Below are 23,886 nucleotides of genomic sequence, written 5' to 3' on the forward strand. Positions count from 1 at the left end.
TACTTCCACATACACCAGTTCTTGGAATATTGTAAATAAATTCAATGAATTTGAAGTGCTGGTCAAGACATCAAAGGCAGATATTGTTGGTATATCAGACACGCAGTGTCACATTGATATAAGGAATGCGGAATTGGATTTTGGGAAATACAATTTGTACAGACAGGATAGGAAGGGAGGAGGGGTTATGCTGTTGGTTAAGAAACATAATATCTAAGGCAGTGGATATAAGGTATGTTTGTGTCAGATGGCACCTGGGATTTCTCCCATCTCCATGTGTGTTCGCTGTATCGAGGACAGTACACTGTCAAGCCAGAGACTTGAAAGTGTGTGAGCCATGTCTGTTCAGTGTGATGTGTTGTGCCCATTGTTTGTCCAGCTTATTGGCCGCCAGGCTCCTACTGGGGCCTGATGTTGCCCATACCTCACCATGTGGAGGCTAGCCGGGTGTGTCTAGTATCACAACAAGTTGCTCTGGCAGGTCCTGCCACCTAGTTTCCTGGGATTTCAGTGGCTAGGACCTAAAAAAAAAAATTTTTTTTTCACGTTTGACATTAACACAATGAGATTGCTGTTAGGAAATCACTGGTTGGGGTTGAATGCTAGAGATGTGTTAAAAGACCTAATAGGTCAGGCAAAATTTTAATGTTATTAAATTTAGACGTGTGGGGAATATGCTAGATGAAAGATAATAGTGGGAGGGAGGGGAGACTGAAGACTGGGGGTAGAAGTAATGGGTCGATAGAAGAGATGACCCCTACTAGGCAGTGTGGCATGCCCGTTTCACACTAGAGGGAAGTTTGGATGGCAAGTGGGGGAGGCAATGAAAAGTTACCTCTCCCTGCCAGGGTTAGGGGTTGGAAGCAGGCTGGGTTAGGTGTCCAGCCTGGGTTGCCGTATGGCTTAGACAACGATCAGCTGCAGTCCTGGTCTTTATATGGGGCGCCTCCGTAGCCAGGTGGGAAGGAGCAGCAGTGCGTAGCACACGCTTCTTGATTAGACCGGGGTTCGAGCCCGTCACCACCAAATACGGAGTATGCGGAAAGGTCAAGGAATGACCACCGCATATCCCGGAGCAATATGGCCTTAGTTGCTAATGCTCCTAAAAACCAAATAACAAATAACCTGGTCTTTATTCCAATATCTTGGTTGTCCTTTTCTTGTGGTCAGTTTCCTTTTGTGTAATCTCTGGTTTAAGTGAAGTGTGCAGTGCAGGTTGTCACTAATTCTTGTGGTCAGTTGTGGTTGTTGAGTCAGCTGTTGGGTTGAGAGGAAGCTGTTTGTGGTCGCTGATTCTCTAGGTGTTTCGAGGTCACAAACTTGCAGTTTTCCTGTTTGTTGCAGAAGTGGTCACTTTATTGAGAGCTTAGATTTTCTTGACTTGTGGGGTGATAAGCTCTTAGGGTCCCAGTTCTTTCTTTCCCTAGTGTGGTTGTGTCATTTTGTTGTTTGCACGTGCTCCTGTGTTGGTAATTCCTTTTGTTGTCATTTATCTCACTACTTTTCTAGTTGGGGTTTGGTGGTTGTGGTAAAGTTTTTCGCTTGGCATATACGGCCTGGGCAAAGTCTAAGAAGGCTCTGTAAGTCTCGGAACTTTCCACAAGGTGGTGTTCATTATTTCTCAGGATGAATTGAATCTTGGTGATTCCACATGGGTGGACATCATCATTACTAACCTACACTACTTGTACAATGCACTACTTGAGCAACAGCTCATCTGCGCTTAAATCTTTAATCTGTAATTTCATCCTTAATTAATCCTTTGCCCCCCCCATTTTATAATTCTTTCATAATTTTTTTTTCTTTTCTCCCTCTTTCCTTTTTCTTTTTTTTTTTTTCCTCCCTCCTTTTCTTTTCTTTTTTTTATTACTTTCTTTCCTCCTCCTTTTTCCCTTCCTTTCTCCTTTTTTTCTTTTCTTTTCCCCTTTTCTTTTTATATTTTTTTATACAAACTGTAAACTCACTTAAAACTTTCAACTTTCAACTCAGCAATTGCTAATATAACTAACTCATCAGTGCAAAAATAACTGTGATATAAATAGCTCAAAATATAAACAAAATAAATCAAATAAAAATAAAGATAAAATAGCTAAAAAAAAAGGTAAATAAAAATAGCATCAGCAGTGCAAATTAAACTCTTAAAACTCTATTTACATATGTATATATTTACCCTATTTGTAAAATACTAATACATAATAATAGCTATCACCCGTTCATCTACAAAAGATTGATTATCTTTAATCAATTTCTAAATGCCTACAAATATTCAACAACGGAATCTGCTTTGGGCTCAGAAATACAAATATTAACCAGCAGATTCTTGAACAGGGGTTATCCTCTTGCTACAATAAACCGAATTAGGGTTCAAGCTAAAGATAGGATACAAAATACTATACCAACCAACAATAGTAATATCAAAAAATACTTTATTTCTGTTCTGTCCCATATGTTGAACAGTGACACAAACAGCTTAACAGATTCTTTAAAGATACCGAATTTAAAATTGTGGCCAGACCAATACGGAAATTACACAATATACTGAACGATCGCTCAGTCCTTTCCTCGTTTGCAACACAAATTAATGACCTGGTATACAACATTTATTGTGGTGATTGCAACTTGTCTTATCAGGGTTCGACTCATTTTCCTTTGAATATTCATGTTAATCAACATGCGGCCTCAGTTTGGGCTTCTCGTTCAACAGCATCAGAATTAGCCTTTCACACTGTTAACGAAAAACATACTTTTTTATTTAACAACATAGTTTCTCTTTTTTCATATTGTATTTTAACAGTACAATGAAAAGTACAATACTGCAAGTATTGTCTTTTCAAAGCCTCTTCCTCCTCTAATATTCCCCTCATTCTTGCTCTTTGGTAACTCCTCCTTCTCGTCCTGTTCACCCTCCTCGTCATATCCATCAGAACTGTATTCCACCCTATGTAACCTAACTCTCTTCCTCATAGACCCACAACAACTCTCAAAGTATTTTACTCAAAATCTCACAATTTCTTTCAACCAAGCTGCAATCTAATTCATTCCTTTCATCACGTAACCTCCTATTTATAATTGTGCAGTCCGATATGAAGTTTTCTGAGCAGTGCAGACAGGCTGCCAGGGCAGGTCATGGGGTTTTGTCAATGATATACAGGAATTTTGCTAGCAGGGAAAAGGAGGTGATTGTCCCTCTGTATAAGGCAATGGTCAGGGCACGCCTTACCTACTGCGTACAGGTCTGGAAGCCTCATTTTTGGAAGGATGTAGATTTGCTTGAGCTGGTACCGAGAAGGGCAACAAGATTGGTGAGGGGAATGAAGGGATCCTCTTACCAAGAGAGGCATAAGTTCTGCAAATTGCAGTGGCTGGAGACTAGGCACCTGCGAGGTGATCTGATTGAGGTGTATAAGGCCTTGAATGGGTTGAGCACGCTGAATTCTGATGGGATTCTTCCACTTGCTCAGATTACGAACCTAAGGGGGCAAAAATTCAAATTGAGGAAAGACAGATGTAGAATAGATGTGCGCAAATTTGCCTGTAGCCAGCAAGTGGTTAATTGCTGGAACAAACTTCCATCTGTCATGAAAGTTGATAGGTTAAATAAATTTAAGGAGTAACTGGACAAACATTCAGAGGGAATTGTTTTGTAAATTTTTTTTTTTTTTTTGGCTGATGCTGCATAAGTTCATACACTTGCTTTCTTACATTACATGCTACTAATACTACTACTATCCTCAAATTTTTTCCAGCGTACAGAACTCACTGCAAATCCCTCCTCAAATTCATCCCTTCTATCTATTTTAATATCTTGAATTTCATAGCAAATACATCTATGATCACATGTGGGTTGGTCACTCGCACACTAGCAAGGCTTTTGTGGATTTATTGGATGATTGTTTTCTGCAGCCAGCATGTTTGAGAGGCAACCAGAGGAAGTAATAATCTTGATCTGATTATCAGTAGTGAATCCTCATGAATTAAGAATCTGCAAATCACAGTGTACTGATTGATATGAGATTTTCTTAGATGTAACTGCCATCAGTGATGATATTACCAACAAAAAATTCTAATTTTTAGAATTCAAGGAATTAATCTTGGAAGCTACTAGGCTTTTCATACCAACCAAAAAATACTGTTCAAGGTTTGTCCTAAATGGATGTCAGATTTACTATTAATACTCATGACAGAGAAGAAAAATGCATGGGATGCATATAAATTATCAGGAAACACAGAAGCCTATGGTAGATATAAGTAATCAAGTCATCAAGATAGGTTAGGCAATCAAAGGTTGATTATGAAGTCTCTCGCAAAGGATGCAAAGCAAGAAAAAAGCAAACACTTCTTTACTTAAACTCTAGAAGGAAGGGATGAATCAGATTGGTCCATTTGATAGCAATGGTTCGACAGTTCATGATTTGGTTCAGGTAACTGACTGACAAACTGAATGAGTATTTTGGATCTACATTCACCCATGAGGAATTCTGTAGAGAATTCCTCATGGGTGAATGTGGAATTCTCTACAGAATTCCACATTCACCCATGAGGCCAGAAGCTTAAAAAACTCTAACAGATAAATGATTTTGTAATAACTGAGAGCAAAGTGGAGGAGAAATTGTTGGAGTTAAGCACAAGCACCTGGGTTGGATGGGATATGTCCAGTTATATTAATGGAAGAAGCAAAGGAAGTAAGCAAACCCTTAGCCATAATTATGAGAGCATCCTTGGATTCAGGGGAGGTCCCCATAGACTGGAGATGTGCAAATGTAGCCCCAGTTCACAAAGGAGGATCAAAGGATGACACAAGTAATTACAGACATGTTAGTTTAATTTCTGTATCAGGGAAAATAATGAAGTCACTGTTTAAAGAAGCATTGCAGGGCCATCTTGAAAAGATTGCAGTTATAGTTCAGACACAGCATTGATTTGTTAAGGGGAAGTCTTGTCTGATCAATTTGATTGAATACTGTGATGTGATCACAAGGAAACTGGATGCAAAAAATAATTTTGATATCATATACTTGGATTTATTTATATATTTGGCATTAAGTGTAATGCCAAACATATATTTGGCATTAAGTGTATGTTACTGCTATGGATAAAGGGATGATTCAGTTGGAGAACACAGAGGGTAGTAATCAATGGACACTGCTCTTTATCAGTGATATAGATGAAGGTATATTATTCTTAATTTCCAATTTTGCAGACAATATGAAGGTTGGCAGGGTTATTAATAATAATAGTCACAGTATGCTGCTGCAACAGGATTTAGAAAAGTCGGACAGATGGGCTGAGAGATGGAAACTGAAGTTTAACATTAAAAAATGCAAAGTACTGCATTTACAAAGGGTTGCAGAACTTGGAAACTAGGCATATTTGAGGCGACTTGATTGAGGTGTTTAAGGCTCTGGACGAAATTTTTGCCATTATAAATAATTCTAGAACTAGTGACCGTAATTTCAAGTTACAGAGGATAATTTTCTTCTTATACATTTAGAGTGGATTGCAGAAAGTTAACACAGGCTTAACGACACTAAAGACAGTATGCTACTGCAGTTGGATCTAGATTAAGTTGGGTAAATGGGCTGAGAAATGGCAACTGAAGTGGCAATTGACAAATGCAAAGTACTGCATATAGGTAGAAGCAACCCAAGAGAAATGTACCAACTTAATGGTACTACACTCAGGGAAGTGGAAAAAGACCTGGGGGGGTGTAATTATGCAGTCGGATATGAAGTTTTCTGAGCAGTGCAGATCGGCTGCCAGAGCAGGTCATATGGTCTTTCAATGATTTTAAGGAATTTTGCTAGCAAGGATAGGGAGGTTGATTATCCCTTTGTATTATGCAGTGGTCAGGCCACACCTTGAGTACTGCATACAGGTCTGGAGGCCTCATTTTAGAAAGGATGTTGAGTTGCTAGAATGAATATAGAGAAGGGCAACAAGATTGGCTCTTACCAAGAAAGGCTTAAGTTTTGCAAATTACAGTGTCTGGAGACTAGGCACCTGCAAGGTGATCTGATTAAGGTGTATAAAACCTAGAATGGGTTGAGCAAGCTCAGTGCTGATGAGATTCTTCCTCTTGCTCAGAATAATCGCCTGAGAGGGCATAGATTCAAATTGAGGAAAGACAGTTGTAGAATAGACGTGCGGAAACTTGCTTTTATCCAGCGGGTAGTTGATTTCTGGAACAACTTCCATCTCTTGTTGTGGAAGTTGATTGCTTATATAAATTTAAGGCTGAGCTGGACAGGCATTTGGAGTGAATGGATGGTTTTTTTTTTTTTTTTTTTTGGCTGATGCTGCATAAGCTTGCTTTCTTGCATCATATGACTCAACTAATGCTAATGCTTAGTTTTATTTTAGCCAGCAAGTTATAAATGACTGGCATAATTTACCTAAATTGGTGGTAGAGATTGACAGTTAGGGGAAATTCAAAGGTCAGCTGGATAATTACCTAAGGGAAGAGGGAAATGTGTAGGTCGTCTGTCTCCTTTTATCTTATTATTTTATTTTATTTATTTTTATTTTATTTTCTTATTATTATTTTATTTTTATTATTTTCTTTTTATTTTATTTTCTTATTATTATTTTATTTTTATTTTATTTTTTTTATTTTCTTATTATTATTTTATTTTTATTATTTTATTTTTATTTTATTTTCTTATTATTATTTTATTTTTATTATTTTCTTTTTATTTTATTTTATTTATTTATTGTTAATTTTATTTCTTGGCTGGTGCAGCATAAGCCATAGGCTTCCTTGCACCATGTGGCCATTTTTAATACTAATACCACATATGGGTAGCAGTAACCCCAGAATGACATACTAACTATGTAGTACAACACTCAGGGTAGTGAAGAATGAAAAACACCTGGGGATAATTGTGCATCAGATATGAAGTTTTCTGAGCAATGCTGCCAGACCAGCTCATGGGGTCTTGTCAATGATATACAGGAATTTTGCTAGCAGAGATAAGTAGGTGATTATTCACTTGTATAAGGAAATGGGCAGGCCAAACCTTGAGTACTGCATACAGGTCTAAAGGCATTGAGATTGGTGAGGGGGAACAAATGGTTGCTCTTACCAAGAAAAGCCCAAGTTCTGGCGACTGCTCCTGCAAGGTGATTGGATTGAGGTGTATAAGGCCTTGAATAGTTTGATCAAGCTCAGTTTTATTTTAGCTTAGTTTTATTTTATTTCCCAGTGCCAATGGGATTCTTCTTCTTGCTCACATTACGCATCTGAGGAGGCATAAATTCAAATTGCAGAAAGACAGTTGTAGAATAGAGGTGCAGAAATTTGCCTTTAGCCAGCGGGTGATTGATTGCCAGAAGAAACTTCCATCTGTCATTGTGGAAGTTGAGAGCTTAAATAAATTCAAGAAAGGACTGGACAAACATTTTGGAGCAAATGGATGGGTGAAATGGGAAGATGTTTTTTTTAGCTGGTGCTGTATAAGCTTGCTTTCTTGCATCATATGCCTCTACCTAATTATGCAGGGTTGTGAATAAGTAGGTATAGGTGGTTACACACCTTTCTCTTCTCAGAAAGGTGACAACAACAGCCAACTGAGTAACAGGCAATGGAAATGAGTGCTGAAATGTTTCCAGAAGAATGAAAGTATTGAAATTGTGAGGAGGGAGTGAATTTTGACATTTGGTAAGTCAGTTATAAGGCATGCTTGGAGTTTCTTCAGCTTTGCAAAAATGACATGACACCTTCCATTTTGCTTAACATGGCAATGCATTCTTGGATGAAGCAATCCAGTAATGATTAGGTCCCAGATGGTGCCACTGAAATTCCTCCCTGTTCATCTGACCTTACCCCTCTTACACACTTACATACACACACTTGCTGGCCTTGGCTTTTTGCCTTTTTAGATGCTACAGCATTATATAGGGGGAACCCTGAGACTGCAATTAAAACAAACAAACCTTGACCCCTGCCCCTATGGACTTTTCTTTTTTACTGTGAAATGGTGAAAGACATGGTGTGCAGCAGCAAGGTGTGCTGCTGATGACATAGGGATGTGCATCACAGATGCTTACAAAGATATTGATTATAACAAAGATCTATGCAGAAGTATAACAGACAGACTTTAAGACTGTGTTCTACTAATGTGTGTTAATTTTGGTAGATTGCAATTCAAAATATCTGTCATTAAAGAAATGGCATATAATATAGTTCCCACTGTCAACCTACTTATGCTCTGCCCTCCATTAAAAGATATCAAGAAATATATAAATTTAATATTTATAATAAATTTGTGTATTTGTTGTTCTTTTTTTTGTATTCATCATATGATATATAAATGTGTGAAAGAAATTATGAAAAAAATGTGTATGAATTATCTGTTTGATAAACATAATTGTCTCATGGTTTTTAATATTTGCAATTAGGTTTTATAAATGGATTCATTCTTTTTATTTATAGGAAGAAAAATGGTATTCAGAAGAATTAAAAAAAGAGGTGGAAAGATTGCAGGTTACCTTTAGTGGCAAAGGAGAAAAAAGTATTGACCAGGTACTTACATGTTCTAGGATTTATATTAATTACAATATTGAAGGTTAAATGGTTAAATTATTGAAATTTTCTAGTATTGCATTTTGTGAGACATCAAAAAAAAAAAAAAAAAGTACCAGTTCCTCTGTGAGCTTACTCTGGAGAGTACATCACTTGTTTTGAAAGGACTAGGTTGATTTCTGTTGAACACTGGGGAGGGGGGGGGGGATTTCTAAAATTCTTTTCAATTAAAGCTGTATTTAGCTACCATCCATATGGCTGCTAACCATAATAACTCATTAGAGGAACTCTGCTCTCTACTCAGAAGGAATAGGGTTCCCCCACTGAGTTATTCTGTGTTTTTTTCAACCCACACAACATACAATCAGCATGTGAACATGTTCTACCAGACATAAGATACACTGACCACTGCAAGAGTACCAGGTTGCTATTGCATGGGAGGAATGTGGTCGCCTAATCCTACTATCCCCAGCTAACAAGCTGAATATGTGATTATTACTGCTACTAATTCTTTCATCTTTTTAGTATTTTAATTGATTTAGTTTCCCTTATGAGCAGTGGTGTATTTGGGCCAGAATGCACCAGAATAACGTTCTGGTACTTTTTTCTAAATGTCATAATAGAAAATCATTAAATTTATACACCTAATATTATGAAACAATGGCATAATAAAAGGGGAGGGAGAAATATCTATTTTACCCATTGCTACTAAAAATATATATTAATAGTAATCTTTAAAATTAATAGATTTCTTTAAAAATTTATTTAAAAACAAAAATTTGACAATGAAACTTGAACGCTTCTTACTAAAGTACAATGTGTTAGATAAAGAGATCCAACAAATGAGATATACTGTGGTGCGTGCAAACACTGCATTTTGATTCGCCATGAGCTGAATGCTAGAACTGGTTGTTCTATGAACTGTGAGTCTGAAGTCTGACTCAGTTACTGTACATTCGATGTGGTGTGATCATATAGTCTTCTGGAGAATGACGTACAGGATTTTTTTTTTGTCATTCTTACATGTATTATATATATAATATGTACATGTGAGTTTATGACCGATCTCTACTATTTAGTTTAATTAATTTATTAATTACTGTTTCTTCTAAGGTAAAAATTAATTTTTACAGGATTAAATATATAAATTTAAATTTTTGTAATTGCAGTATTTAAAAATTAAAAGAAGAAATTTTCATTAAATGCAAAATGAGCGAAAAATGCAAGCAAACAACATTAAATGGATTTCTTGATAAAAAACTGAAAACTGTGCTATAAAATGTAGAAACATGTGGAAATGATAACGACATGATAACCTCTTCTTTTCCATCAAGATTTAAAGATGAGAGAAACAGTGATACAGAATTAAAATTTAATTGGCCCCACATTTGGAATGCTGACATGTGAACTGAGAAGAAAAAAGCATATGCTTGGCTTACATGTGATGCCGGAAAATTAGGATGTTTGACTTTGTGCTGCTGTAAAAAAATTAGGGCCGTCTAAAACACAGGGAGTTAGCATTTCAAAGGAATGGAGTTTGGTAGTCGTCATCATCTTATGGCAAAGATAAAGTGCACAATTGACATCTTTGCATAAGAAAATTTATGAACATTCAAAAAGTACTTCACATATACAGGGTGAAAAAATCTTGCAAGCTGCAAATGAACAACATTTAGAAGCGGTAATTGATCAAACGAATGACTCAGAAATTTCTAGCACCTGTAAGGTTTTTAGAACTGCATACTATATTGCGAAACATGATCGACCATATTCTGACCATTTTGAGTTGTTACAACTTCAAGAATTGAATGGCACTGTTATTGCTCACGGTTTGCGTTCAAGATTAAGTGCTACTAATATAATAGAGCATGTCGCAAGGCAAATGAAATTAAAATTGTGCCAACAAATTGTGGGCATACGTGGAAACTTATCAGTTCTCATTGATGAGTCTACCACTCTAAGCAAGAAATATACTCTGATTATATATTTGAAATGTGAAACAAAAAAAAAAATAAAATGAAGGAATTTCAACTTCAGACATTATAAAAGAGTTGTGAATTCTTGAACCAAGCGAATAGCCATCTAAGATTGACCTTGAATTTTGAGAAAATGAAATAGAATCTCTCTGTAAATGTTTTAATTTATCTTTCACAAAATGTTTGAATGCCTACAGGGATTATTTAACTAATGGTGGTCGTAGCATGTCCACAAATTTGGAACATTTTAAAACTTATTCCAGAATTATAGCTTGCAGTTCTTCTGAATGTGAGCATGTCTTCAGCAGTTGAATTTAATATTAACTGAGAAAAGATCCCATATTTTTGTCAAACATGTGGCAAGTTTGTTATTTATTAAACTACACATGGTCCACCATTAGAATTATGGAATACAAATTTTTATGTCCAAACTTGGTTGCATTCTCATCGTTCTGCTGTTGACCAACAAACAAAAAGGGCAGTCACACAAGAATACGTAATCGATCCTGTATGGGAATTTCTATGATTCTTCTGAACAGTATTTTTTATATTATTTTGGAGTTTTTGTTTTTGTTTTTTTTTCCTTTTCTGATTTTTTAAATTTTTTGTCTTTGTTTTTAACTTTTGAAATTTTTATTTAATAGTTATAAATAAATGCTGAACAAATATTCTAATCTTTGACTTATTTATTTTTGCAAATGAAAAAAGAGTAGGTAACTAACTATATGTAGTTAATCGACGAGCATTCCGCTACTATTTTTTTTTAGCAATACTCATAAACAAAGGTGTATACCTTTTTTTATGAGTAATTTATTTCATCTATTATATTAGTAAATAAATAAGAGGAGTTAACCTCGATATAGTACGTGGAACACTTCCGTATGATACCCTCCAGAAATTAAAACGGAAAAAACGAAAAAATCGACAACTTACCGGAACATTAAAGTAAAATATAAATAATTAAATAATCAATTTAACACAATTCAAAATCAATTTAAAACAATTAAAATTCAAATTAACGCAATTAAAAGAATCTAACGAAAATATTCAAAACGATTTTCCTTCCTCGTATTTTCGTTAGATTCTTTTAATTGCGTTAATTTCAATTTTAATTGTTTTAAATTGATTTTGAATTGTGTTAAATTGATTATTTAATTATTTATATTTTACTTTAATGTTCCGGTAAGTTGTCGTTTTTTCGTTTTTTCCGTTTTAATTTCTGGAGGGTATCATACGGAAGTGTTCCACGTACTATATCGAGGTTAACTCCTCTTATTTATTTACTAATATTATTATCAACGTAGAACATATTGAGTTATTACAGCTCTGATTCATACTATCTATTCATCTATTATATGTAATTGTTATAAAAACAACATTTAATTTTTCCATTAACATATAAAACTGATCAAAAACACAACCTCTATATGGCATGTGCTTCCTCCACAAAATAAAATAATACAGGATGATTGAAAGTAGCTTCATAACTTTATTCTATCTTGAATTTTGTATTCAAAATTCAAGATAGAACAAAGACAAATAGTAATTTGAGTAATGAATGACATTCATAGTTTTTCAGCAGAGAATGAGTAGTATGGTGCTTTTTTTCTTTTTTTTTTAACTTCTAAGATTTGTTAAACATCAGATTTATCAGTCATCACTACTAGTTGATTTATACATTGAAGAACAGACTCACACTACTTAAATGGGATGCAGGCCATATAACAGGAAGTAGTCCAATTGAGATGTTTTAAGCTTTCATTCGGCATTTGGTACGTTTCACACAAAAGTTATAGGCTAACAGAGTTGTGAAGCTATTTTTGGACTAACAGTTTATTATAGAATACAGAGTTCCAACATCTGCATGCCTCCTGTTGCAGACAAATGAAATAACCTATGACTAGCTGATTCATATGGTGCCAGATATATAATAAATGCTCCTGTGTCTTGATAGAGTCATTAAAAGTGTACCCTGGGGAAAAACAAGCAGCAGCATCAGTGACCTCAAGAGGCTTGTAGCACTGATACTACTACTATGAGTAGTAGTAGTGGAGTTCAGCCATGCATCAATACAGATGGTGTTGAAACTTCAATCAGTGGCTACTGTAACATAAAATCAACAACAAGAAGAACAAGTTTGGCCAGAAGAACATATTTCACGACTGTGACTACAGTTTTGGCTCACAGTTGGATTGCAATGTTGCCTTCCCAAAAATGGAGAGGTAATGTAGTCACCAAAACCCTCAACTCCAGTTTCCAGGAACCCATTTTCACCAGCTTTGAATATGTGGAGCTCAGGGCAGTGAATCTGTGGCAGTCTGAAATCCCTTTTTATGGGAGCAGATGAATTTATTTTCAATTGTTTCAGAAGTGGCAGTAATGGTTGTTAGAGCACTAAATATGTGTAATGCGGTTACACATATTTTGTTCTCATTTCAAAAATGAGAACAAAACACAGTTCTCATTTTTGATTATTGAAGATTGAACAGTGGATTCTGGATAATTGTTACTTGAACAGTGGATCCTGAATACATCTGTCCTCAGTGCAAGTTACTGGTGGTATGGTTTAGGGCATGATTCTCTTATTATACTGAAGATCACCCCTGTCACCTGGAGAGTGTGTTGAACGTTTTTGCAAATCTTACTCATCCCATAATGTTAAAATGCATCCAGAAAAAAGCAGATTATTCAAAGATAACAGTGCCATAGACTGCAGTTGCAAAGTGTGTAAGAACAGTATGAAGGATACTCAGCAATGTGCAACATTTGCCACGGCCCACTCAGCCACTGGATGTCAACCTTATTGAGAATCTGAGATCATCTCTAATGCATCTAAGATGGGTCACAGCAGCCAACGAATCCAAGCAGATTTAAAAGTCATTCTCAGATAGGTGTGGAAAAACATCACCAGGAAAAGCCTGGACTAACATCTCTACTCTGTTCACTCTTAGTCATTTTTTGGAAACTAACCAATGTGAGCTTTACTTGATGTCACAGGTTTGATCTAAACTAAAGTTTAGATCAAATATAAACTAAGAGTTAATATAGAGTGGAGAGTGGGTGCGAGAGTACATGTGAACAGGCGGAGTTTTTACGGCTCTAGCAAATAGAGAAGTTTTTGCTTTTTTATTGAATTAAAATGGCATATTAATTTATTTTTTAAAGTTGCTTTATATTCCTAGTAACAATTATTTAGTTTAAATTGAATTTAGATAGAGATTTTGTAGGTTATTACTTAGTATCGGTAAAGGAATCCACGAGTGGATAGGTTTTGCAGCTCCCGCGAATGAAAAGTTTTTAATTATACTTAGCCGCTTTATTGACTTAATTGTTAGATTAAATTATTTTCTATAAGTAGCTTGTAGACCTTGTCAAGCTCCGTGGTTTATTTTGAATTTAGATAGCGCGATTTGGAAAGTAAATAATACTTCGTGTCCGTAGATTAACCGTTCGTAACTTGCCGCCGTTGTTATATGATACAACGTGTGCTATCCTGAGGTTTGTTTGTTATTGTTATTTGGTTTTTAGGAACATTAGCAACTAAGGCCATATTGCTCCGGGGATATGCGGTGGTCATTTCCTGACCTTTCCACATCCTCCGTATTTGGTGGTCACGGGCTCGAACCCCAGTCTAATCAAGAAGCGTGTGCTATGCACTGCTGCTCCTGCCCACCTGGCTACGGAGGCGCCTCCTAAGGTTTAACGGAAAACTAGATAGAGAGTATAGTAGTATCAATTAATCAGTAAAATTTATTAATCTTATTAAATTTCATTGTCAATTGAATTGTATTTTTTTAACTAAATAAATATAGCGACCTAGTTATTACAAACATAACGTCATAAATTATATACATATAAGTTGACGGGATAAGAAAGTCATATAACGTAACTCGGAGATAATATTCAATACCAAAATACATATATACAGGGTGTCTCAAAAATATTGGTACAAACGTTTAGGGGAGGTAGGTAACATCTAAAGGAATGTGAATCGCATTGGAACCCATAACCGGAAACATCACAGGAAAGTAGTAGCAGAGGCACAAGAAGGAGAAATGACACAAGACAGTAATTAGTGGCAAACATTTATTTGACATAATATTAACAATGGAGTACGAGATGGATGTATTTCATGATGTTACAACAGATGCTCGAAGGTTCAACCATGAGATGCGATGCATGCGTGACACTGATGCAGCATGGATTGCCGGACATGGTCGAACACACCTGGAGTTTCTTTGACAGTAGCAGCAGCAGCACTGACGAGTCTTGCGACGAGATCCATTTCCGTCTCCACAGGCGATTCATACACGATAGATTTGAGGGCCCCCCCACAGAAAGAAATCAAGGCTCGATAAATCAGGTGAGTGTGGGGGCCAGGCATCTGGTCCACAATCCATCGACGCCCAAAACGCCTGTTCAAATGGTCACGAACACACCTTCCATAATGGGCAGGTGCCGCATCGTGTTGAATCCAAATGTTGCGTCTCACATTTGCTGGAACATCGTCAAGTAACCCTGGTAGAACTTGTTCAAGAAAGATCCAATATTTAGCGGACCGTGTGGGATGGTAACAGATATGGGCCGACTAAGCAGTCACCGACCATACCTTCCCACACATTTATTGCGAAGCGATGTTGTGCCGCATGGGGGCACACACTGTGTGGACCCTCTGATAATCTATACACTAGGTGCAGGTCTGCCAGCTCACAGTTCGTATATTGATGCATGTTCTTCAAGCGGCGACTACTGCTTGAATGAGTAAACCAGAAATTTTCCCTCTCCGGAACTGATGAACAGTGCCGTGTACCGATTTATGGTGACGTTTCCTGTTATGGGTTCCTATGTGATTCACATTCCTTTAGATGTTACCTACCTCCCCTAAACGTTTCTACCAATATTTTTGAGACAACCTATATAGTGTCATAACTGCATTGGGATATAGGTTAAGGGTTATATTTTGTATTGGAATTTTATTGAACTTGAATAGAAATCATGACTCAGACCAGAGCAGCAAAGCAAAAGGCTCAAACTAGTGGAAGTGCTGTGGCTCAGGGGAGAACTGAGGGGGTGGCAGTTGTCCTCTGAATCTCAGTCTATTGAAATGCACTGCTTGTTTGATGTTTGTGGAGCAATCAGGAATGGGACATGATATTGCCAAGGGAAATATCTTTGTGTGTGTGCGCGCGATGTAATGGGTGTGAGGAAATCAGGCGTCAACTCAGCATTGTTATGGGCTTATGAGAGCTTGAAGGACAGGGTGGATGGCCTTGAAGGATTTAAATTGAGGGGCCCATCAAGCTCTCAGCTGCCCACATCAGTGTCAGAGCCTGCACTTGAACATCACGCAACACAGCGGCAACCCCCAAGGCAGAATGCACTGGTCCCAAAGCAACTGGTTGTTGTAGGTGACTATTGTCAGGGAAACGGGAAACATATTGTGCAAAAAGGATAGATGGAACAGGACCAGGGTATGTCTGCCAGGGGTAAATGTTGATAACGTTTTAGGGCAGACATCATCCTTTAAGGGGACAAAGGGTGATATTGTTGTACACATTGGCACTAATGATATTAAGAGTAGGAGACTGGCAGAATTACTTAACAAGTACAAGACAATGTTGAAAAAAAGCCGTGAGTTAGGGTTGAATTTGAAAGTGTCTGCAATTCTGCCAGACACGATAGGAGGGAGTATATGATGAGAGCCTTGTCGATCAATTCAGCCCTGGAGAGATTGTGCAAGGCTCAAGGGGTAGAATTGTTCTCAGCCTGGTCTGCGCTTGTTAACAGGAGAGACTGCTTCTACAGGGATGGGATACACTTAAATAGAAAGGGTGCAAGAATATTTGCTGATGCTATCGAGGCAGAGTTAGTTGAGTCGGAAAACTGCTAGCTTGGGGGGAATACACGGACTAATAGATTAACAGTAGCAGCTGGCAATTGTAAAAGTGATTCTTGCACTACTTCATTTGAAATTCAATTGAGCAGCAGCCTGGAAAGCAAGGCAATGGGAATTTCCAGGACTGCTGGGAGTCATAGTGGAACAAGTAAATACATGGGCTGTGTTAGGGTAACTAAGAGTAGAAACAGGTGCATGTATACTTGCATGTACACCAATGCTAGGAGTATAGTTAATAAATTCGATGAGCTTGAAGTGCTAGTCAAGACATCAAAGGCAGATATTGTTGGGATATCAGAGACATGGTGTCACACAGACATAAGCAGTGCAGAACTGGAATTTGGGGAGTACAATGTGTACAGGAAGGGAGGAGGGGTTATGTTGTTAGTTAAGAAACACATAAAATCTAAGGAAGTGCATCCAATTTATGTGGGTGGACTATGCAATGTTGAGTCTGTTTGGTATGACATAAGCACTGGGAAAGGAAAAATGAGTGTGTGTGTGTGTGTGTGTGTGTGTGTGTGTGTGTGTGTTATAGGCCTAATGAATCTGGTGAGTATAATGAGCAATTGTGCAGAGAAATAGATTGGGCCAGTAAATTAGTGTGTCTTATAATGGGGGATTTTAATTTCCCGGATATTGACTGGAATTTGTGGGTTGATCACTCACACACTAGCAAGGCTTTTGTGGATTTATTGGATGATTGTTTTCTACAGCAACATGTTCGGGAGGCAATTAGAGGTAATACTTTTGATCTGATTATCAGTAGTGATTCTTCATGCATCAAGAATCTTCAGATAAAGGGACCACTAAGTGGCAGTGATCACAGTGTGCTGAAGTGGGATTTACTCAAAGAGGTAACTACCATCGAGGGTAAAGGGAAGGGTTTTTGCTTTCATAAAGGTGACTACAGTGGTCTTACACAGTATTTAAATTCTATATGGTGGAACCAACTCATGATTTTACCAACAGCAAATTCAAAATGGGAAGTATTCAAAGAATTAATCTTGGAAGCTACTAGGCATTTCTTACCAACAAAGAAATATTGTTCAAGATTTAGGCCTAAATGGATGTCAGATGAACTAATTAGACATGTGACAGAGAAGAAAAATGCATGGGATACATATAAATTAACATTTGAAACAGTAGAAATAGATATAAGCTGGTCTGTAACAAAGTTACAAAGGAGGTTAGGCAGGTGAAGGCAGATTACGAGAAATCTTTGGCAAAGGATGCAAAGAAAAACAGCAAAGAGTTCTTTACTTATGTAAACTCTAGAAGGAAGGGAATGAATCAGATTGGTCCACTTGATATCGATGGTTCAACTGTTGATGATCCTGCTCAGGTAGCTAACAAACTAAATGAATATTTTGCATTGACATTCACACATGAGGAGTTCTTCGGGGAGGGGAATGCCAGAAGTGTATTAAATTCTGGCAGTAAGCTAGATAATCTTTTAATAACTGAGAGTAAAGTGGAGGAGAAATTGTTGAAGATAAACACAAGAAAGGCACCTGGGGTGGATGGAATCTATCCAGTTATATTAAAGGAAGTAAGCAAACCCACAACTGCATAATTATGAGAGCTACCCTGGACTCTGTGGAGGTACTCATTGACTGGAGATGTGTAAATGTGACCCCAATTCACCAAGGAGGATCGAAGGGAGACACAGGCAATTACAGACCTGATAGTTTAACTTCTGTTCCAGGGAAATTAATGGAGGCACTCGTTAAAGAAGCATTGCAGGATCATCTAGACAAGACTCCAGTTATAGCTCGGACACAGCATGGGTTTGTTAAGGGGAAGTCTTGTCACAAAGGAACTGGATGCAAAGAATAACTTTGATATCATATATTCGGATCTTCGAAAAGCTTTTGATTCTGTTGCACATGGAGGACTGCTGCACAAATTGGAGCGGTGTGGCATTAGAAGCAAATTGCTTCTATAGATAAAGGGGTGATTAAGAGGGAGAAGACAGAGCGTGGTAATCAATGGACACTGTTCTTCGTGGACTAATGTTATTAGTGGAGTCCCTCAGGGTTCAGTGTTGGGTCCATTGTTGTTTTCTGTATTTATAAATGATATTGATGATGGTATATCAGGCTTAATGTCCAAGTTTGCAGATGATACGAAGGTTAGCAGGGTTGTTAATGACACTAATGACAGTACACTGCAGCAACAGGATCTAGAAAAGTTGAGTAAATGGGCTGAGATGTGGCAAATGAAGTTTAACGTTGACAAATGCAAAGTACTACATATGGGAAGCAGTAATCCCAGAGTAACGAATCAACTCTGTGGTACCACACTGACAGTGGTAGAAAATGAAAAGGAGCTGGGGTTAATTGTGCAGGCAGATATGAAGTTTTCTGAGCAGTGCAGACGGTCTGCAAGAGTAGCTCATGGTGTCTTGTCAATGATATGCAGGAATTTTTCTAGCAGGGATAAGGAAGTGATTATCCCCTTGTATAAGACAATGCTCAGGCAACACCTTGAGTACTGTATACAGGTCTAGAGGCCTCATTTTAAGAAGGATGTAGAGCTGTTGGAACGAGTACAGAGAAGGGAAACAAGATTAGTGAATGGAATAAAGGGTTGCTCTTATGAAGAAACCTTAAGTTTTGTAAATTACAGTGTCTGGAGACTAGGCACCTGCGAGGTGATCTGATTGGTATAAAGCCTCGAATGGTTTGAGCATGCTCAATGCGGATGGGACTCTTCCTCTTGTTCAGAATAATCGCCTGAGAGGGCATAAATTCAAATTGAGCAAAGACGGTTGTAGGTTAGATGTGCAGAAGTTTGCCTTTAGCCAGTGGGTGGCGCAAGAAAGCATTCTGTCTTGCATCATGTGCCTTTTCTAATGCTAAGAGTGAACATTACATGTGTTACATGTAATTTTCACTGTCATTGCTGCTAGGGGGCCTGGATATCTAATGTTTTGGTAATATAGTGTATTACACAGTAAAAAAAATTATTCTATATCAAAGAGTTAAAACCACAGTTATAATGCATAAATTTCTTGAAAAACATGAAAGCAATATTTCAGAATACAAAACAGTTCTAGAATGTATAAAATAAAAATTATATAATTAATGAATATAGGAAACATTTTGTGATATATTTTGAATAATAATAAAAAAAAAAAAAGTAATAGAAGCTAAATTAGCATTAGCATAAATAGAGGCAATGATGCTAAAAAGCAAGCTTTATATAGCTTGCTTTCTTGCAGCATCTGCAAGACATATATAATCATCATTTCATATACGCATCGGCCAAAAAAAAAAAAAAAAAACATTTCACACATCCATTAGCTCTAAAAGTTTGTCCAATTCTTCCTTGAATTTATTATTTATTTAAGCTATACCATGAAAGACCTGCAGATTCTTTATCTTTCCAGATTGGTTTTGATTTTTGAGTACATTATTAGAAATCTCTATGATGCTCCACCATCCTTAATAGAACAGGTTAGTTGCCATCTAATAATTTTAAATAAAATTAGTCCACGGATGGGATAAATTAAAACATTAGCAGTTAATAAGATCTTTCTTTCTTCACTTATGGAAAGAAAAAGAATAGGATAAAGCATCCTAACAACAATTTGATTGTTGATTTATTTAATCTAAGAGTGGTGATGATAATATTAAAATGCATGCTTTATTATTAATTTAGCAAGCCTTCCTTCTCTTCTCCACTTCCTCCCCAGAACTTTATTCTCATTGTTTTTCCCCCAAAAAAATAACCACTTGAATCCATGACTGACCTTATTTCTCTCTGTATCTTTTCCAGCCTGTAATACTTAAGTGATGTCTTAACCATCACTTTATACTATTGGATAAGTATCTCTGTCTCTACTTGGAAAGTTTCTATATATAAAACTAAGTGAGACATGAGTTGCTCTAGGAGTGTGTGTTAAGACTGCCAAGTGAATTTACATCAGATAATATCATAGCTTATCCTAAATCATCTTAAATTACATCACAACTTTGTAGGTAATGATTACTGCTACCCATATACAAGGACTTTTCTTTTATGAATTTGATAACCTTGAGTTGTTATTGAAACTTCTCACTTCTGCACCATCAGCAGACTAAACCATTAGACTTGAAATATCTTTATTGATATCATTGATGAACATCAGAGACGATGAGAAATAAAGCACTGCACACACGCACACACAGTATTGGTGTGTGTGTGTGTGTGTGTGTGTGTGGAGCATAGGCTATTTATAAATACTCTCTCAGGTGATGTTGATTTCATAGAGATTGGTGTGGATAATCCTGACTGTTGTATGCAGTAGGCAGATATTTCATCTGGCTAGGAGGTTGAATATGGGCAATCCTCATTCACCCATTTCAGTGTGCATAGTCATGAGAGAACTCCAGAGACAACTTCCTTTGCCATTCTATCATTAACTCCAAAATTTGATTTCATTAAAGGGATAATGGGTTTGCCATTTGATTAAAATTTAAGAAAGAAACCAGCAAACCATCTCTGTTTTATGATTACCATTAGCCCCAACTCTAGGAAGATCACTCTGCAAGAAACCTACTGTCTAAATCCTACATTAGAAGGGCTCTTGCTATCTCTGATGACTCATCAAATTCTCTGTATTACAGAATCTATTAGTGTGCTTTTAATGAGTTCTGCTCAGTCTTAAAAAAAAAAAACTCTAGAACCATTAAGCAATTCAGTAACCAACTGCACATATTTGGAAAGCCAGTACCTTATATGGTTCTTCCACTTATCAACCAATTCTCTAGAAAATTTAATCAGGAAAAAAAAAAAAAGTTCAACATCAAAACATTTTTTGAAGTCACTGCTATGTACCCTTTAAGGCTGACTTTCATTCATCTCTTCAACATCATTCCAGAGGAGTTATGCTGCATTTTCAGTGGTTGAAGTGAGGTTTATATTGTACAGTAAAGCCATTTAAATACATATTTGAATTAATATTCTTATCTCTATAAAATAGTAGTAATTGTTATTTAATAGAGCTTTAATTTTGATTTTGTTTACTTCACATCAATTTCCACCAACAATTGTCACATCACCAACAATCATCATTCGACTGTTGGCATTTGTGGCAATCAGACGTGCCTTGTTGGAGCTTTTCATAGCGATAACAAAGAACTATAGATAAGAGAGAATTAGTGGAGTAGAGCAGGATTTCAGAGGTTATTTAATGTATTGTAAAGTTTATTTTGATGTTTTTTTTGTTTTTTTTTCTTCTATAATAGTTTGATTTTTATAATATTATAAATATAATTTTTTGAAAGTTTCTTTTATTGACATTTAGTAAATTTTAAAATAGTTGTTACAAGATCCGCCTTGAACACTTCATCAGAGGGTACCTGACTCATATGGAAATAGCCGATGGCGATTTACAGTTGAGTCATGATTTTATAAAAGAAAAGAAACTTTCAAAAAATTTTTCAAAAAATGCATTGCTAGGACAATTTGATCACTGAAAAAATGGGTTTCCCTCGAGAATAATGTAACTGGGAGCTCATCAGGGACTCAGGACTCTATTAACCTACCAAGTGATACACTCCCGATTCGTGTCCCAGAACAGAATAATCAACTGCAAACCACTCTGGTTTAAAAGGACTTAGTTCTATTAGGAGACTCCATTGTCAGGGGAAACAGGAAATATTTTTTGTTATAAGGATAGGTGGACTAGAGCCAGGGTGTGTCTGCTGGAAGCAACTATTAATGATGTCACCAACAAACTGTCAGATTTTAAGAGGGGTAAAGAGAATGTTATTATTCATGTAGGGACTAAACTAATGTATTATGCATACACAATCTGACAATTTGTTAGAAAAATATAGGACCGTGCTGAAGAAATTCTGCGAGTTAGGTCAGAATGTCTGTGTGTCTGCAGTTCTGCAGAGACACAATAGGAGTGATTATATGCTGAAAACCTTGTAGATTAACTCAAGACTTGAAGGACTCTGCAATGCTTTTGGGGGGAAATTTCTGTCAGCTTGGCCCGCACTTGTAGGTAGAAGGAATCTGTTTTATAGTGATGGGATACATTTAAACAATGGTGGCGCAAAATATTTTGCCAGTATTATTGAAGATATCTTAAAGGTTCAGGGAAACTGTTAGTTTGGGGCGACAAGGGTATTATAGATACACATGTATCTGATAATTTTGGTAAAGTAAAGCTTGCACATACCTCAAAAGTTCTTGTTTGTTACCGTAACAGAACATATTAGTAAGATGTTCTGAAACGTTTCAAATGAGCGGGTAGCTAATGCCAGGGAAGCGAGCTTAAATAACTTTAAGAGGTGTGTCAGGGTAGTTAACTATACAAGAACACTACGTCTTAATTGTTTATACAGTAATGTCAGAAGTGTTGTCAATAAAATCAGTGAATTCGAACTGCTGGTTAGGACAAGTAATGCTGACATAATAGGGCTTACGGAAATGTGGTGCCACCTGGAAATAGGGGATGACGAGTTTCAGTATAGTTGTATAATGTATTTAGGAGGGATAGGGAAGATAGAAGGGATGGTGGGGTCATGATTCTTATCAAAAGAAACCTGAGCATGACAAAAGGTTTCCTGGATTCAGATGTTTCGTATGCTAGTATAGAATCTGTATGGTGTGAGATAGTTGGAAGCAAAGGTATAATGGATGTGGGAGTAATCTACAGGCCAGGTGATTGTGAAGATTATGATGAGAGCCTCTACATGTAAATGGGATGGGCAAGTAAGCATCAATATCTTATTATGGGTGATTTTAATTTGTCTCTAATTGATTGGAGCAAATGAGAAGGAAACTCCACATGGGGAACAAAATTTTTAAATCAATTAGATGATTGTTATTTGTATCAACATGTCTGGGAAAGTACTAGGGAAAAGAATATTCTAGACCTCATTATGACTCATGAACCAGATGACATAATAAGGCTGACATACAGGAACCAGTAGCAGTAAGTGATCACAAGTTCTATAATGGACGATGGACAGAGAGAGAGAGAGGGGGGGGGGGTTTCTATGATGGACGGTGGAGAGAGAGAGAGGGTAGGGAGGAGTTAAAGGTAAAGGAATGGGTTATAATTTCAGAAAATAAAATTATGAATCCTTAAACATGGCCTCTATTAACTGGTAGATATTACATAGAGAGTGAATACAATTGAATTGTGGTATACCTTTAAAACATTAATCACAAAAGCCTTGAATGTGTAAATACCATTAAAAAAATACTCCATGAGGAAGATTCCAAGTTTGGATGAATAATGAAGTTGCCAGATTACTTGAACAGAAAAAGACTGCATGTAAAAGTTAGAGCAATAAAATGAGAAATCACTGGCAAAGAGAGCAAAGAGTGGAGATAAGGAATTCTTCACATATATAAATGCAAAGAAGAGAAGGACAAATCAAACCATACCCTTATGTAATGGACGTGGGATAGTATTACATACCCCAGCTGAAGTTGCAGATGAACTCAACAGTTACATTGCATTGATATTTACAGAAGAAAAACCT

General features: G+C 36.7%; 1 protein-coding gene across 1 annotated transcript in view; it reads left to right on the forward strand.

The window, feature by feature from the left end:
- Window positions 1-23,886, forward strand: part of LOC150076228 (uncharacterized) — a 744,224-nt gene that overhangs the window by 117,864 nt on the left and 602,474 nt on the right. The window contains exon 7 of the mRNA XM_090387291.1: window positions 8,432-8,521. Within this exon, the coding sequence (XP_090243417.1) occupies window positions 8,432-8,521 (90 nt within the window). The remainder of the gene's footprint in view (window positions 1-8,431; window positions 8,522-23,886) is intronic.

Source organism: Mastigoproctus giganteus, chromosome 13 (assembly GCF_048544385.1).
Source record: "Mastigoproctus giganteus isolate SK-2022 chromosome 13, ASM4854438v1, whole genome shotgun sequence".
NCBI classification, from domain to species: Eukaryota; Metazoa; Arthropoda; class Arachnida; order Uropygi; family Thelyphonidae; genus Mastigoproctus; species Mastigoproctus giganteus.